Consider the following 17,442-nt stretch of genomic DNA (forward strand, 5'->3'; position numbering starts at 1 on the left):
ATCCTTTGTGGTCCATATTTCAACGCTATTTTAGGCACCGAAAAGTCTTGACATCGAAGACGACGGGCATCGAGTGTGTTTCACAATTCATAACTTTTTACCCCGTCTGTGTACGCCATTCAAGTTTCGCTACTACAAATGAAACACAACTACCAAGTGGTTAGCCCACTACCACCTCGACTACTACTTGCTCAGCAGCGGTGTTTACAAACCAGTTGTGAACGGCGACCACAGCTACACACCAGCGCGTACGGTTCTCGGTACAGTTATGATTGCGAATAAAAATTTAACTTTCGGTTGCAAAATCACTCGCAACGACTTCTTTACCTTTACTCCCGCGCACGATGCCTAGTTTGCACTGCAAATATACATTGTTGACACTGTTGGTTAGTGGTTCAAACTGGCCAAATTTCACATATAAGCTACAGACACACTATTCACTTCTTCAAACTTGACGCTTCATTTTCGACACATTCAGTTGTGCTTCAAACGGAGTTCAGTTCACTTTGCTACCGAAGCATCACTAGGAATCGGCCTACTATGATACGCACAAGATTACTTGGAATTTACGTCATCACAAAATCGCAGAGCTGGCTGTGTATTCTCGTGCCGTCTTGCACAGAATGTATGGTGACATACGTGAACGGTTGTGAAATCACGACGGCAAACGAACGCGTCAGAGCGAGGGCTGAAACATCAACAGGGGTACGACAAAACAACGCACCGTCCGACCGACCGAGTACAATCGCCAAACACTCCTTACACGCTGAATGCCATCGCTCTACTGAACGCCGTACGCGATGCCAAACGCTCGAACAAATGCGACGCCAGCTCTAACGCCGTCCCTGTTCCGCACCGGTCGCTGTTTCCACAAAACTGGCATTTTCATGGCAACTTCTTCTTCAAAAGCAGACATTGCAACGTAACGCTTGCTAGAGCGAGACGATCGACAAGCAGTTCGCATGAATGGACGACACCACTACACGCGCACCATTCTGTTTACCATGTTGCGTGTCATCGCTAGACGTCAAAATTCAAATAAGAAACGTTCAATTCGGTACGAAAAATCTCGTTAGTGGACTGCCGGCACACGAAACCTTCTTCCAATGAAACAACTTTTAACAGCGCAGGTGTCAACTATTTAGCACAATTATGCGGGATCGATATTCCCAACAGCGGAGATTCAATTCCACATGCGCACGTATTTCACAATCGTGACACACTCTAGCCTGCTATGGTAGAACGTTAAAGGGTAGTATTTCGTAAAATAATGCAATTCCTTGCTTGTTTTTTTAAAGAGAAATCAATATGCAACCAGAACAAAGGCAAAATCACACTGAATGATTCATAGTTACATCAAATTCTTTTTGAACACGTAGCTTTTCTACGAAAGTCTTATTGGAACATGTTATAATCCAGTTGCATTGTTACTTAGTTGGATGATTTTTAAGACGTTTCAGTTGACTGACTTCCCGTGAAAAGTTCATTTAAATTGAAATAGTTTTGGAATTCGGTTCAAAACATTTTAAGTCTACATATTGAGTTGTTCCAACGAACCAGCTTGTAACATAATAAACGAATTTATTCGTGCTGTCGATATTTTAAACAATCTTTTGGTGCTAACTTGTTCCAAAAATTCTGACTTTTATGATGTTTAGTATCTTCACACTCTGGATGCCTGCTTTTTATACCCATTTAATCACTACAGTTTTAGGATGCTTCGGGAGTGGAACCGGCCAGACACAGGAGGACAATTTAGTTCTTTCCGGCAGCTTGCTTCTGCTCGTATTGCTTCATCCTAGCCTCAATTTCCGGACGGAAGTGTCGGATAAGACCTATATAAAGTATGAGAAGGTGTTATTAAAACGGGTTTCGCTATTTCATCGCCTTCCTATTTTTATTCTTACCTTGAACTGGCCATGCAGCACCATCACCCAGAGCGCAAATGGTGTGTCCTTCGATCTGTTTGGAAATTTCCCACAGCATATCAATCTCGGCCGGACGGGCGTTACCTTCCACGAAGCGATGCATAATCTTGTTCATCCAAGAAATACCCTCGCGGCAGGGAGTGCACTGTCCGCAGCTCTCGTGCTTGTAGAACATGATCAGGCGTGAGATGGCCTTGATCATGTCGGTCGACTTGTCCATCACAATTATGGCCGCGGTACCCAGCGAGGTCTGGGCCTGCACCAACCCATCGAAATCCATCAGCACGTCTTCGCAGACCGACTTCGGAATCACCGGTGTCGAAGAGCCACCAGGAATGATACCGAGCAGGTTGTCCCAGCCACCTCGAATGCCACCGGCATGCTTCTCAATCAGCTCCTTCAACGGGATCGACATCTCCTCCTCGACCGTGCACGGTGTGTTGACGTGTCCGGAAATGTTGAACAACTTCGTGCCCGAGTTACGCGTGCGCCCGAAACCGGCGAACCAGACACCACCGCGACGGCAGATGGTCGGTGCAACGGCCACCGTTTCCACGTTCGAGACGGTCGTCGGGCAACCGAACACACCAACATCGGCAGGGAATGGCGGCTTTAGACGCGGCTTACCCTGCTTGCCCTCCAGCGATTCAATAAGGGCCGTTTCTTCGCCACAAATGTACGCGCCGGCACCACGGTGCATAAACACGTCGAAATCGTAGCCCGATCCGCAAGCGTTCTTACCGATAAGCCCAGCCTGGTACGCCTCGGCGATGGCCAGCTGCATGTTGGACGCTTCGTTGTAAAACTCGCCACGAATGTAGATGTACGCGGCTCGGGCACCCATCGCACGGCCCGCAATCAGGCATCCTTCGATCAGCTTGTGCGGATCGTGGCGCATGATCTCGCGATCCTTGCACGTACCCGGCTCACCCTCGTCCGCGTTTACGACCAGATACTTCGGGCGTCCGTCGGAAGGTTTGTTCATGAAGGACCACTTCATGCCGGTAGGAAACCCGGCACCACCGCGTCCACGCAAACCGGATACCTTGATTTCATCTATCAGGTGAGAAGATCAAAACAGTTGTCAAATAACCAGAGTTCATTATTGATTTTTCACTGTGTAATGACGAAAAAGTTCGTACTTAAAATCCAGTCCGTGCCCTTCAACAAAATTTCCTTCGTTTTGTACCAATCGCCTCGCTTCAGAGCACCCTTTAGGCGCCAATCGTGACGTCCGTAGAGATTGGTAAAGATTCGGTCCTGGTCGGCCAACCCGCCAAACTTGGTCCTCGTTTGTGGCGGTGGTGCTGATGCTTGGGCCGACTGCCGACGAACCTGCTGCTTACTGCAATCGGCTACTACTGCCGAGCTGCGGATAGCCGCTGGAACAAGAGCCGCTGGAAAAGAATATCCGGGTTATTGAGATTTTTTGTTATGAAAAATTACATAAGTTGCGCTTGCTGAGAAGCTACGCAAAACAACGGTTCTATACGTAGACCTTTCAAAGAAATGATTGCACTGAGTACCTACCTAGCTGCTGTTTTGGCAAGCAGTTGATACGCACAAGGGCGTTCGCCATTGTTTAGCTTGATACCGCTTATATGTTTTGCGTAGTCGAGAAGAACTGTTTTTCAATGTGGACACGGACTGCTGATCGAAGAAATTTCGCGATATTAAGAAAAATACTGCACGGTAGTGTTGGCAGAATCGGGATTCGGAAGATCCAAAGATTAGATCTCTTGGCGGATTCTAAACGATTGGATCCCACTTGACGGACTCGGATCAGATTTGCTTCAATTGGGAATTGAATCAGATTTGATTGGTTTGGGACCCGATGGTTTTGAAATAATTTCAATCAGACTTGATCTGGATCAATTTTGATCTGACACGATTCAGACACGAGATGAGTCGAATACGTCTCATTAAGAATCGATTTAGAGACAATCAGACTTAGCACTGACTTCGATCGAATTAATCCGATTAAATCGAATGCAATGAATTTAACCAAAGATATGCAAAATAGATTGCGGACGGACTAGGATTCAATTTTGAATCGAAAGATTCGAGTCCCTGTAAGGATTTGATTAACCCACCACTACTGAGCTGCACATTGTCACTGCAGCTGTCAACAAATTGACAATCGTGTGGAGTGTCGTATACCCGATTTCAATTCTAAAAGTCTTGGGTGGTGATTATTTTCAATCAAATGCAATATTTCAATCATTCCGTTGAAGATTCAATAATTTAGCAATACCAAAACTGCTGCATTTCGTTGGTTATCTTTGATAGTTTAGTCTTGTGAACAAAGTATAACAACATGGAGTTTCAATTGCACATTTCCTCATAGAAGCAGTTTATTAAGGCCACTCAACAAAAAAAAAGACATTGGTTAATCCATTGATTCTGTTTGTTTGTTTATTACGTTTAAATTTTACGATTATAGTCCATTTTACTTTGCGCCCTACGCCATTTAACTTTTATCCATGGTATTCATTTAATTTAGAATTGCAAATTCGAAAGAAACCTTTGCTAGGTATTTTTTTTCTTATTCGTTTAAGGATAATAGGGGGGATTGCGTTCTTCCTCCTTGAAAGGATAACAGCGCAATTCAAACTCAGGTTTTACAATGTGTCACAAACCAAAACTCTGCTCAAACATGCTATTTCATTTGGGGAATTCTTAAACACGTCCAAACACAAGTACCTGTACGTGCTTCTGGGCACGAGGTGTCTTGCTGTCCTTGATCTGTTTTTTTCCTATCTCGTGGTTATAGTATATATTCAATCAATTAAAATGTGTAACATTCTGCTTTTGTCTATACTCATATTACTTTTCTTACCACCCTTTTCCAGGTGTCGCACGATACCAATTCTCATTTGTATGTGTTTTGTTTCTGAACTGTATCCATGTTCTTATCGTTCAGTGTTATAGCAATTGAAAATAATATTTGAGTTTGAACATAAATCATACGATGGATTTTTTTTTTTGCTGTTCTAAGTCTGTCTTCTACTATGAATTTTTACTATTTTCATTTATGAGCATGCACTGCGCGACTGACTTTGTTTAGATTCCTTTTGTAATATTTTTTGATAAGGAACTTTCAATCACAAACCTTCACCAAAAACAAAATACATGAAAAAAAAGTTAACTAACCATTCGGACATCCGTCTACCAATAGAGCAAGTGGAACACTATCGTTAGGGGCTTCCTGTTTCGAGTATAATTCATATTACTTGTTTGCAAATGTGAACAACAACACTTTATGCAACGTGCACAATCAAGCCGAGAGATTTGCAAAATGTGTGGTAAAGAAGAATTGGTTTAACAAAAATAGAAAAACAACTGGGAAAAAGAAACAACTTGCTCTAAGATACCCTTAATTAACTTCTCGCCATACGCGGGCTTTTGTGTGAGCGGGTGGGTCCTTTCTTTTTCTGCTTCATTGCAGTGTTTGTATGCGTAAAAAGTAACAAAGAAAGTGGAGATTTAATGCACTCATCGTGGTACGCATGATGCTGAGTGCTGAAAGCATTCAGTACGACCGTGAAACAAATCTAAACGACTATCGTTTCCTTCTATGGTTTCTCGTCCATTTGCCGGGCTTCGCGCCATAACTTTGTTTCGTAGAGTTTAACTTTCTGCCCATAAGCTGCTGGAAAGGATATCCGCTCGCCAAACCGGTCAACAGTTTTCGCTAAGGTTCTTATAGCTATTCGAGTTCGCTAGATGCCTGTTCTGGATTTCAGGATGCTAATTTCCCATCCACTGCTGATGATGAGATGAATGATAAGGTTAAGCGCGAAAAAATAATATAATTATAATAAATACATTTTCTTTGAGAAAAGTGCCCAAAACAGCTTCAAATAGTTGCCTTCCTTCAACCAAACATTACGATAGTATAAGAGCAAACTAAGGATGTGTACTTTAGCTGGATCTTTAGTATGGGACACACACACCCACTCACGGCTACAGTATCGATGCAACAATCCTATCAGCTGGTGTGCATAGTGTCCTCCATGTTAGTTTTGCGGTTCAGCCTAATATCGTCGTCCAGGATGATCGCAGGACACAAACCACATGGCGAGCCGCACACACGGTCGCCATGATGCCCCGCGAGAAGCGTTCGCCTGCTGGTCGCTTAGATGATTCTCGGCAGCAAAGCGGCATAGTTGTAGTCCAGTACGACGGCGGCCGAAGTAGAGTGAAGCAGGTGGGTGGCAGCATTTGCCGCGGCAGCAGCGGCTGCCGGCTGCACCGGGACACCCACGTTGCTCGTCGTCGGCTGCGAGGGCTTCGGGATCTTGTGCTGGAACACGCAGTGCGGCTTGCGGCATCCGCCCGGTTGATCCTCCCAGAAGCACGGTGTCGCCGAGCGCGGCTTTTCGATCTTCATGTGGCGCATGGTGCAGGTGCGATTGTAGCACTTTCCTTCCGCCCACATCTTGCACGTCTTCTCGTGTCCGAGCGCCGCCGGCTCGTGGCGGTACTCGCAGCTGGTACCCTTCTTACATGTTGAGTAGTAGAAGAAGTAACAATCATGCAGATTCCTCGGGAGGTCCATAAATGGTGGATGGACCAGCTTCCGACGGGGGGCCTGCTGCCTTTTCGATCGAAGAGCAATTTTCGAGCCCAAAGCTTGACCTCTTCTGCGGGGCAATTTCTCGGTTACGATCGGCGTCTTGATCGCTTTTTACAGTACCGTGGCTATACGAAAATAGTGCCTCCACACTGTCCCACTTGCGGCCCGCTGTTGCAGCCTCTTCGAAAGTTGCTCGTACGCGACACGACGGTGGCACCTCCGCTTTTGCTTGGTTGGCACGGCGGAAGAAGCGAACGCGGGCAGCTACTAACACGGACACGGACACGTGCCGCGGCGAAAATTCACTACTGCGTACACCGCCGTATCAAAGGACATGAAGGGCAGGAATTAGAATGCAAAAATACACACAATCTTTCCTTTTTTCCTCCACAACTGCACTGACAAAATTACCTCTTCCAGTAGAGGTGCGTGGTCCGAGCTGGATCAGATAATATGATCCGACCCCAACCCGGAGTGATTCAATCCGATCTATATTTTGGCGTGAATCGCTCCTCTTCTTGATCTGGGAGCGAATGGAATTTTGGACGTGAAAACAGGGTTGATGATAATGAGAATTCACGTTGATTTGTTGGTGGTAGTAGGATAATGGGATATGACCATTGTCTGATCAGGAATCAGGCTGAGAAACTGCCATTGTTGATCAAAGATTTAGTTCAAATCAGAATTCACCTACCTTGTTTAAAAAATACTGACATACAGTAACAAATAAAAGCGTATGTTAAAAGTAGAAGACTGGAGATAGTGAAAGGATTTGCTCCGTTGAAAATTGGAGTTAAATGATTAGATCCTTTCACGGAGCTGTTAGTTCCACCACTATCTATGCCGCTATAAAAGAAATTCTAGCAACCGAATCGTGAGTTTATAGCCAATAGTGGAATTCTGCACATGATTTGAATGTTGTATATTTTACATTGAAGAATTGGAAAAATGGTATAATATAATATTCAAAACTGTAGATTAACACCATATTATCTTTTAACCAAAAACGATACTATGCTTAAGGAAAATAGATTGAATGTCATACATAAAAAAATTAGATGCTATAAATATACGTACCTTGAGTCTATTGTCACAACTGACAATGTGTTTGACAACTGCGTTTTTTGTGATGTAAATTTCGATTAATTAATCTTCCAAAATAGCCTGTATTTTGTGGTAAAAACTGCGGTTTTTGTTGGTCAATTTGAACGAGCAAGCTTTCGCTAGGTTTTGCTTGTCCCGACGAGCCATGATGTCTGCGGAAACACCTACCCTCAGCCGCACTATCACGGAAACTATCCCGCAAGATGAGGTAGTCCCCGGTCCTAGCACCAGCCCGCGACAGGCAAGTAACACATATACGGCTCTTTTATCGGGGTGTGTGGGTAAACAATGATAATTTGCATTAGTTCCACACGGCCACAGTGAGGTGATCATATTTTCTCCTTCCGCGTGCGATTATATTGTTACCAAAGCTAGGCGTGATTTGCATATTTCATCCATCGTTGCACAGTTTTGCTGAAAATGTCTGTGCGATTTGTGCTGCCGAATTCGTTGAGCAATAGAATTGTGCGCAATTTCTACGCCAGACATGGTGGCAACCTCAGGTCGAACTGCCGAAAATTGTCAACAAACGCACGAGAATTCCCACTGGAAGGGGTGAAGATCCTTGATCTTACACGCATCGTCGCCGGACCGTACTGCACCATGGTGCTCGGTGATCTTGGCGCAGAAGTTTACAAGATCGAACGCCCATACGCAGGAGACGAATCGCGCAAGTGGGGTCCCCCCTTCATGCCCAACTCGACCGACTCGGTTTACTTTATGGCGGCCAATCGCAACAAGAAAAGTGTTTGCGTGAACTTGAAGACTGGCCGGGAGGTGATCTACGAGCTGGCGCAAAAGTGTGATGTGTTGGTGGAGAACTACGTGCCTGGGAAGTTGGACGGATTAGGATTGGGCTACGAGACACTGAAAACCATTGCTCCGTCCCTGGTGTACTGCTCCATTACGGGGTTCGGTTCGGAAGGGCCGTACCGTAGTAAGCCTGGGTACGATGTCATTGCTGCATCCATGGGAGGACTTCTTCATATCACTGGCAGCGAGGATGGACCGCCGGCGAAGGTGGGGATTGCGATCACGGACATTGCAACCGGACTCTACGCACATGGTGCAATCCTTGCAGCCCTTTTGCAGCGTTATCGCACCGGCCGTGGGCAGAAAATCGACGTGAACCTCTTCTCGACACAGGTCGCTTGTCTTATCAATGTCGCGAGCAATTATTTAAACGCCAACAAGGAAGCGAAACGCTGGGGAACGGCCCACGAAAGCATAGTACCGTATGAAGCGTTCGAAACCCAGACGGGCTACATCACACTTGGTTGTGGAAGTGATGCTCAGTTCGTTTCTCTTTGTCAGTTGTTGGGAGTAGAAGAGTTGGCCCAGGATGTCCGTTTTGTTAACAACCGGACACGGGTAGACCATCGAAATGAATTAATCACGATTCTTTCCGCGATTCTGAAGCGTAAAACCTCATCGGAGTGGATGGAGGTTTTCAAGGAAGCATCTTTCCCCGTTGGTCCAATCAATAGCATGCGAGAAGTGTTTCAAGATAGCCATATCAAAGCGATAGGATTGGTTAAAACGCTTCCCCATTCGACGGCCGGAGAGGTGAAACTTGTCGGTCCGCCGGTTGTGTACAGCGAGGCACGGAATGAAGTAACTTCTCCTCCTCCGCAGTTGGGGCAGCACACAAATGATGTGCTTCGCGATCTGCTTGGGTACGAGGAGGAGAAGATAAATCGCTTGAGGAAAGAGAATATTATACAATAAAGCATTTATTATTTGTACTGCGTATCTTTGTTTCATAATCTGCGCTTTAAATATGTTTTTCCGAAGAAATAGTAATCACTATCCGTTAAGGAATAATTTTGTTTTAAAATGCAATTGCAGGAACCACCAGTATTACGATTACGGCTGCAGAAACCGCGTAACGACAAGAAGGTCCAGTGGACAAATGGTACAGTCGATAACGAGCATATGAACAAGAAGAAATCAAAGTGCTGCTGCATCTACGTTAAGCCACGGGCATTCGGCGAGAGTTCATCCGAAAGTGAAGATGAATGCGAAAACTGCTTTGGGCATGTTGAGTTAAAAAAGAAAAACCAGAAAAAACCATCAACAGCCCATGGGGACGGCGATGAGGGTGAGAACGATAATTCCGATGGTGTCAATGGACCAATGCCGACGGGTGATCCTACCCCACAGTGTTGCAAATCGGAAAATTAATTTTGTAAACGATGTGCGAGACGCTTTACTTTGTTTTTGGTCATTGCTCAAGAAACGACAAAAAATGGACAACGCATTGCGGCACGGAGCGAACGGTGTAGATGAACAAAAATGTATTTAGAACCAAATCTGTACATACATCTCTAATTTAAATAAATTAAAACTTTTATCATAGTCAGACATGATGATTTTATTACATTGAAAACAAAAAATCTAATAACTATAGGTAATGCTATGTAACATTCAAATAAAAGAGGTGGGTTAACCCGTAGTTGCAAAATAACATTTTATAATCTGGTCTTTACTATTGATATTTTGGCACTGTTTGTCTCGAAGTTATTGATTTTGGTCTTCGTCGAAGTCCTCATCAAACCAATTTCTCAATCCCTTTAACCTAATTGAACATGTCAAGACATGTAGAATATAGGAATCTTTATTGTACAAATATACTTATTGAATTTATGTGTGCAACCATTCAACCATTATTTCAAATAATGATCAAGATGTTTGAAGCTTGTATAGCTCCACTTGGTCAAATGTAAATATGTTGGTACCAGGCAACGCTGCTGTCAGTTGCGTATTTATTTTTATATTTGCACCCGTCGGATCTAGTGGTGGTGAAACTGAATCTCTACAGGGATTCGAATCTTTCGATTCAAATCCATTCTGAGATCCTGATCTTCGAATCCGAATCCCAATCAGTCGTATAATACATGCTCATCTAATGCCGATTTTTCATATGATGTGTTTAATTCAATGAATAATTTACATAAAAATTGTGTTCTCTCGCAGCAGTGCTGTAAAACGAGAGCACTTCTTCAGTGTTCATAGCAAACGTTAAAACAGAATGCAGTCCTACTCTTACTCCTTGATAATTGGTACTCGGACATCGCGATCCTGTTCACAGCAAAGCAAAACGAGTTGTGCCAGATCCTGCAGTAACAGGCAGTGAATTTATACTCCTTCCTTAAGCTTGATAATGAATTATAACACTCCAACTCAACTAACTTAATGAAAATTTTCATATAAAAGAATAAATCTTGTTTTCGCTGTTCAGTAATACGTAAAAGTATAAAATAAATTAAATGGAATAATAAATTTTCAAAATAAAAGTTTTTCCGTAAACGTACTAAAAACTAAAAAATTAATGTATGTTAAATGAGACTCGGGGTCCACACTACAGCGCGACGTCACCTGACAGGAGCTGAACTCCATATAAAAAAAACCTTGCGCGATGTCGCGCGAATCACGCTAGATTTTTTTTGCATGGAGTTCAGCGCCTGTCAGGCGACGTCGCGTTACGCGACGGTGCAGTCTGGAAAGCGTGAGATATGTATTTATGTATCAGTTTTTCGTTTTTGTCGTTATTCGCATAACATCGTAGATGGCGATCGAGCTGAGAGCATAAAACAAGACTTTTTTCATTCGTGTCTCATTATTTCCGCAATTGGAGTTTTTTTGTTTCTTTTTTTGTATATTCGCAAAGAACAAAGGTTGGAGAAGTCCCCTGTGCAGTTTTGTGTCGCTAGCTGCTTCGAAGAAGAAGATAACTTAAGGCAGCGCTCTGTCAGCTATCGAACAAGACAAACCCGACAAAAACGACAAAAAACACACGAACAAACCCATGTAATCATATGGAGGTGCTCTGTCAACCTGCATAGAATATGTCAGACAAACACGACACAGAACAAAACAGTTTGATTTTGTCGTGCAGGGCTGTATCCCACGGTGGAACTGTATATACATTGTTTATTCTGCTACCTTGCGGCTGGGATGAGTGACAGCTCTTCACGACAATTGGCAGAGCTCCCTTCAAACATTGTCGTGTTTGTTTGGTTTGTTGGGCTGGTCACAGAGCGCTACCTAACTCGGAGTCCACACTACAGCGTGACGTCGCCTGACAGGAGCTGAACTCCATATAACCCGGGGTCCACACTGCAGCGCGACGTCGCCTGACAGGTGCTGAACTCCATATGAAAAAAAAAAAACTATCACGATGTCGCACAAATCGCGCTAGGTTTTTTTGTATGGAGTTCGCGGCGCTGTAGTGTGGACCCCGAGTAAAAAACCTTGTGCGATGTCGCGCGAATCGCGCTACTGTTTTGTTCTTAGCAGTTTGGTTACGTTTCGGCACCCGAAAAAACTTTGGTAAAAATATCAATTAAAACGGGGTTTCATAACTGAATTACATTTGTCAAGGCTAGAAATAAGTAGTACAACGAAAAATCCGATGTTTTGTGGAGAATACTGCTCGTTTTGTTCTTCTTCTTCTTCTTCTTTCGCTATGCGAGTCGGGGTATATCCTCCTACGCTAAGTCGAACGTTTGTTCCCTTACTCGTAATCAGAGGCGTACCGACTCTGTCCGAACTCCTATGAAGGGACTCGTCCTTTAGGACCGGCTAATAATAGCCATATGTCCACCCGCCGGCCACGGGAGGGATAATTCCTTCCGTTGTCAGGACACAAGAACTCGTGGTCCGCTTGATTGACTCAAACAGAACGAGATGTGCGGCAGCTAGGATTTTTCTTACCTGAGCTCCAGCTCGGGGTGACCACGCGGTCGTGCCGTAACCTTACTTTTCCGCTAACCCTTTCAGGAAACTTGTGCACTGCTAACATCCGCTCTGATGCACTACCGAACTGGAACTGCTCGTTTTGTTCGCGTTTGTGTTTCGGTTTGTTTACGTTTTGTCCAGCTGTCGGTTTGTTTACGTTTCGAATTGACATTTGACAAGAGCTAGCGCGTTTTTCGCTGTATCTACACTATGCAATGTCTAGCGCGATTTTTGCGACCCTTTTTTTGCATGGAGTTCGGCCACCTGTCAGGCGACGGCGCGTTTCGTGACGGGACGTCGCGCTGTAGTGTGGACCCCGAGTCAAATGGGATTCGAATCTTTGGAATCCGTCTAGGGATCGAATCTTAGGATCTTCCGAATCCCGATTCTGCCAACACTAATATTTATTTTTATTTGCTACCCGACGGATCGACATCGCACTTGATGGTGAGCAATTGGTCGATCCGCTTTGGGTCAGCTGTCGGGTGCTAAAACTCAGTCCAAGGTTTTTCCGTCGCGTCAATTATCTAAATAATTATAGTAACACCCTAATTTAAACGGAATAATTCGTGACCGTTGTCGGTGTTTTACGTTTTCCTAGGGGCTGTGAGTACGGTTGTGCGTGCGTGTGTTTTTTTTTACTGCGTAGCGGGAGTAAAACATCTCCGTAGTTTGCCAACGAACGGCAGCACAAGACGGAGACGGAGAACCAACCGTAGATAGTGAAAGTTTACGGTGCAACTTCGCAGTCGGCAGATTCGGCGGAAGTACTGCCGTGCTGTGGGAGGTGGTATTGTGTTGAGTACGGCGAAGAAATAGAAAAAAAAAACGCTTGAACAACGGTGGAAACGAGATTTTCCATGGCGGAAATGGACGATGTACCAATGGCTGATGCAAGTAGCACGTCCAGCACCCCTAGCGAACAGGACGACGGTGGCGTGTACCTGGATAACAGTCCGTGGGTATTTCTGCCGGAGCCACTGTTCAACACAATATTTTTGCGACTACAACCGCGCGATTTGCTGAATGCCAGTCAATGTTGCAAACGCTGGCACAAGCTGTCGATGGATGACTACATCTGGAAGAAATATTTTCAGGCCGAATTCAATGTCGACCCGTCGATCCCGTTGAAACGAGGTAAGAATAACGCGCATGACGCGCAATATGCGCTCATGTGCCGATGCAATCAAACCGTTGCCAATTCGATAATCGAGCGCAAAAGTAGCGCCTCCTCGGATCGATCGCATCTTGCGGTGACATAATGCACGATCGTCAACCGATGCGCTAGGTTTTTGCGTGTTTACATCAAGCATCAACAAAATGTGGTGTGAGAAAGCGCGATAGGTTGATTACTGGCTTGCTTTAACTAATCCATTTTCTCTCCCTTACACATAAAAAGGTGCAGAATCCTGGCGCGCAGAGTACCGCCGCTTGACGAGCAACGTTCCGATGGTCCTGACAGACATTCTAACGAGTCATTCACATCAAGTACTTCACGTTAGCTTCTCGCACAATGGTAAAATGTTTGCCACTTGCTCGAAGGATGGATTTGTGATTGTAAGTGCCCGTACATATGCGATCCATTTTTTTTGTTTTAAAAATAAAACCTCTAAAATCGTGCTGCTACATTACAGCTTTGGAACTCGGCGTATCCGTCGACGATACGCGACTCGTATGATATGCGAAAACTGAGCTGGAAGTACACACAATTTTCGCAGTTCAATCAAAGCGACACGCTGCTACTGGTGTCCGGGGTTCACTTCGGCTCTCCGCACAGCACTTCCGGCGAGATTGCGGTGTTTACTGTCCAAAGTAAGTTTTTGATAAGAAAGTTTGGTGGGTCTGAACGATGGGTTTTGAAAAGAAAATTGACTCGTTACGGATGCGGTTTACGACCCCTTTACATGCACTTAATTAATTCTGATAACTCTCTCATACATCTATCTGCCGATAGGAGTTTACGTTGGTTTGATTGATTTCTGGATTTGGCTCATTTACTGGTTTTGTACAACGGATTTTCGATAATTTCTTATGATTGTAAGCTTTTGTCCGAATTATATTAAATGGTAATGTAGAAAGGATTAAAAACCGGTAATAGGTACACATTTTAGATCAGTCATACACGGAATTATATCCCAAAATAGTTAAATTTATGTTTTGTTTTTGTAAAAGCACTTCCAATAACACTTCGTTTGCTTCACAAATTTTACACAACCGTCTTGGAAACCAATATTCCTCAATCAGTGAAAGATTGTAGGCAAAACCGGTTTTTGGGTTTACCCCGCTCGTTTGGCAAATTCGGTTTGTCTTATCACATTCGCATGGACTCAAGACAGACGCTTTATGGATGCTGTGGGAAACATGCAAGTTTGTGTGAAACCAGTCTCAGGACTTGTTAACAATACTGTTTGACAGTCATCTTCTTAGTTCTTTTGCAAGACTTTGTGACTGCCTTGATGAGACTAAGAGATGACTCAATTCAATTGCCAACGAAATCAATGCATTGGTTTGAATGAATTTCAACTACACTACAATTATTGCCGCATTCCTTTATCGACATATTTTTGGCTTCATGGGAACATATATAATACGTCGAAATATTTAAAAATGTTAGTGTAATCTCATTTAATTATTATGGTTATACTTTTACAGATGGATTCACTTTGAAATGCCGTGTGACGAACAGACCGTACGATATTTTCGGCACATGGTTTAGCGATCAGCATCTGCTTTCGGGCGACATGAGCTGGCTGGCGCATCTGGTCAGCACGTCAATACTTTGGCTGAACAAGGCCAATCAAGAGGTGGACTCCGAGCACACCCCCGTACGAAAACAAATGTACAAATTCTACAATCGGAACGCCAGTTCGATACGGGCGATCATGATAGCGAACTGCCCCTGGCTGAACGATGATAGCGGAGCTAAAAAGGAGAATGAGGTCGGTGAGAGCTCGAGCAGTGGGCAAAAACCGACGGACGAGGACTCTAGCGAAAACGATCGTCGAGCCGGTAATCCACTGTCACACTACCAGATGAATCAAGATGTGGACTCCGACGAAGAACCAGCGGCAGAGGCGGCTGATGAGCGTAAGTAGCGCGTAACTGCGAGGTGTTATTGGTTGGGCGAAGAAAAATGACCGTTTCTTTGCCTGGTGATTTTGGTAGATTTACGCAATGCACCCGCAAACGCTGCCAGTTCGCGTCAACAACCTCCCGACCATGGAGACTACGCCGGCCCGATACAGTATGTGGAGGAGTTCCGGCAAGAGTACGACGACTCGTACTACGAATCGTCGGATGATTGCCTGGGAGACGACGATGACGACTGCGACGACGAGGAGCTGTCCGAGGGCGACGACGATCTGGAGAACCTTTGCCCAAAGTATTTGATCTTCTCGACCGGCTCGAAAACGTACACACCGCACCAGATTGGGTTCAAGCGCATTACAAGTGTCAACTTTCCGCGCCGCCTCGACCCGGGTCCGTCGTTGCAGGAGCGCATCGCTCTGCGCGATCGGCAGCGCGAGTTGCAGGTAATTATGGGCGAGATGTCACCGGAAGAAATTCGCCTGCAGTATATCTTACAGAACGAATCGCCACCGAGAGAACCGAACTGGAACAACTACGATGAGGTGGCCGGCCGGTTTGACAAGGTGGACAAGCTGATTGATCTGCACGGCCACATCATCGGAATGGGGCTAAGCCCGGACCATCGCTATCTATACGTCAACAGTCGACCGTGGCCGAAGAACTGCGTCATTCGCAATCCACTGCAACCTCCGGCGATCGCGCAGGAGATCGACATACACGTGATCGATCTGATGACGCTGAAAAAGGTGGGCAAGATGCTGCGTGCCCACAAGGCGTACACTCCGAATACGGAATGTTTCTTTATCTTCCTGGACGTCTGTGATAACTACGTTGCTAGGTAGGTCAAAGGATCCGTTGCGATGAACGGGGCGAGTGGCGTCACTTAATGCAAATTGTTTCCCGTCTATTTTTCACAGCGGTGCGGAAGACATGCACGCATTCATCTGGGATCGATATTACGGTGTTTGTCTGGCGAAGTACCAGCACGACAATGTGGTCAATAGCGTTGCCTTCAACCCACGTGATAATGAGATGCTTGTAACCACCAGCGATGACTATGAAATTAAGGTAAGTTGAAAAAAACCTGCCAATGGCAGTAAGGTGCATTAATGGACGGGTTCATTGTTTATTATCCTTTGCGTAGATTTGGCGATCACTGTCCAAAGCGAAAAAACTGGGCATTCCGCCCACCGCTCGGGCGTCCGAGTATCGAAAGAATAAAGTAAATCGCCCACCTCCACAGCCACATCAGTACGCGGGAAGATCGTTCGTATAAGACTTACGAAGGAATGTATTCAAAACCAATGTGCCGGATGTTGGCGCAATAGAAGTTTTGCGCCATCTATTGCGAAGTAACGAGCCAAGAGTGACCACCTATACTCTAGTCGGGGAAAAGAACGCGCATGAACCGCGAACAAAAGGCGGTCAGCGAATGTCAAGTTTGTTTTCTCTTTGCCAGAAATGGTTTAATTTTTTATCGTTCGTTTTAGTGGAAGATATTTTATTAGTTCATAATGTTGAAGATGAAATCATAATACCGGAGGGCGTAGTCGAACTACGCCAATCGTAGTTTAAAAGCTAAAAACATCACAAAATAACGTTTGTGGTACAACCAGTGAAAAGCAAAGAAATCACAACAGATTACCAGAGACATTTTTTTTTTAAATTTTAAATGTGAACTTGTTTAAGCGAATTCAAAGTCATTTGAGTAAACAATTGTCAGCGGTCTTGATATGTTCATTTTCGAACAATTTTCACTCGCCGACGATTATTTGTTGACCAACAAAGTCGTGGCGATGTTTTTTGGAGTCTCATTTTCAGCATTAAAGGATTCTGCGCTTTATTCTCACAAACAATTGTTTTTTTGTTTTAAATATTCTTCATTTGATTTTATCGTATTTTTTTACACTCCATGCCAAGTGGTTCGTACAGCTAGGACTTATTAATTCAGAATTACCCATTGAGATGTTTGTTTTCCTCACTTCAGTTCGTGTCATTCTA

The 17,442-nt window shown here is 44.6% G+C and overlaps 4 protein-coding genes across 4 annotated transcripts; 2 read left to right on the forward strand and 2 right to left on the reverse strand.

Moving 5' to 3' along the window:
* Positions 1-1,551: 1,551 nt before the first annotated feature.
* Positions 1,552-3,605, reverse strand: LOC131294328 (NADH dehydrogenase [ubiquinone] flavoprotein 1, mitochondrial). Its single transcript, XM_058322411.1, has 4 exons — positions 3,459-3,605; positions 3,071-3,325; positions 1,908-2,984; positions 1,552-1,835 (listed from the first exon to the last, which is right to left on the reverse strand). The coding sequence occupies exons 1-4, from the start codon at positions 3,505-3,507 to the stop codon at positions 1,756-1,758; spliced, it is 1,461 nt and encodes a 486-aa protein (XP_058178394.1). The 5' UTR covers positions 3,508-3,605; the 3' UTR covers positions 1,552-1,755.
* A 2,277-nt stretch (positions 3,606-5,882) lies between these two features.
* On the reverse strand, positions 5,883-6,890 carry LOC131282607 (zinc finger CCCH domain-containing protein 11B-like). The gene has a single exon (XM_058312112.1). The coding sequence runs from the start codon at positions 6,487-6,489 to the stop codon at positions 6,067-6,069; it is 423 nt and encodes a 140-aa protein (XP_058168095.1). The 5' UTR covers positions 6,490-6,890; the 3' UTR covers positions 5,883-6,066.
* A 788-nt stretch (positions 6,891-7,678) lies between these two features.
* LOC131282606 (E3 ubiquitin-protein ligase PPP1R11-like) lies at positions 7,679-9,818 on the forward strand. Its single transcript, XM_058312111.1, has 2 exons — positions 7,679-7,852; positions 9,460-9,818. The coding sequence occupies exons 1-2, from the start codon at positions 7,757-7,759 to the stop codon at positions 9,793-9,795; spliced, it is 432 nt and encodes a 143-aa protein (XP_058168094.1). The 5' UTR covers positions 7,679-7,756; the 3' UTR covers positions 9,796-9,818.
* A 3,187-nt stretch (positions 9,819-13,005) lies between these two features.
* On the forward strand, positions 13,006-17,425 carry LOC131281176 (F-box/WD repeat-containing protein 5). Its single transcript, XM_058310439.1, has 8 exons — positions 13,006-13,488; positions 13,751-13,908; positions 13,986-14,163; positions 15,004-15,442; positions 15,548-15,884; positions 15,939-16,279; positions 16,359-16,509; positions 16,586-17,425. Exons 1-8 carry the CDS (start codon positions 13,212-13,214, stop codon positions 16,715-16,717), a joined length of 2,013 nt encoding a protein of 670 aa, XP_058166422.1. The 5' UTR covers positions 13,006-13,211; the 3' UTR covers positions 16,718-17,425.
* The last annotated feature ends 17 nt before the right edge of the window (positions 17,426-17,442 follow it).

The sequence above is a fragment of the Anopheles ziemanni genome, chromosome 2 (genome assembly GCF_943734765.1).
Source record: "Anopheles ziemanni chromosome 2, idAnoZiCoDA_A2_x.2, whole genome shotgun sequence".
NCBI lineage: Eukaryota > Metazoa > Arthropoda > Insecta > Diptera > Culicidae > Anopheles > Anopheles ziemanni.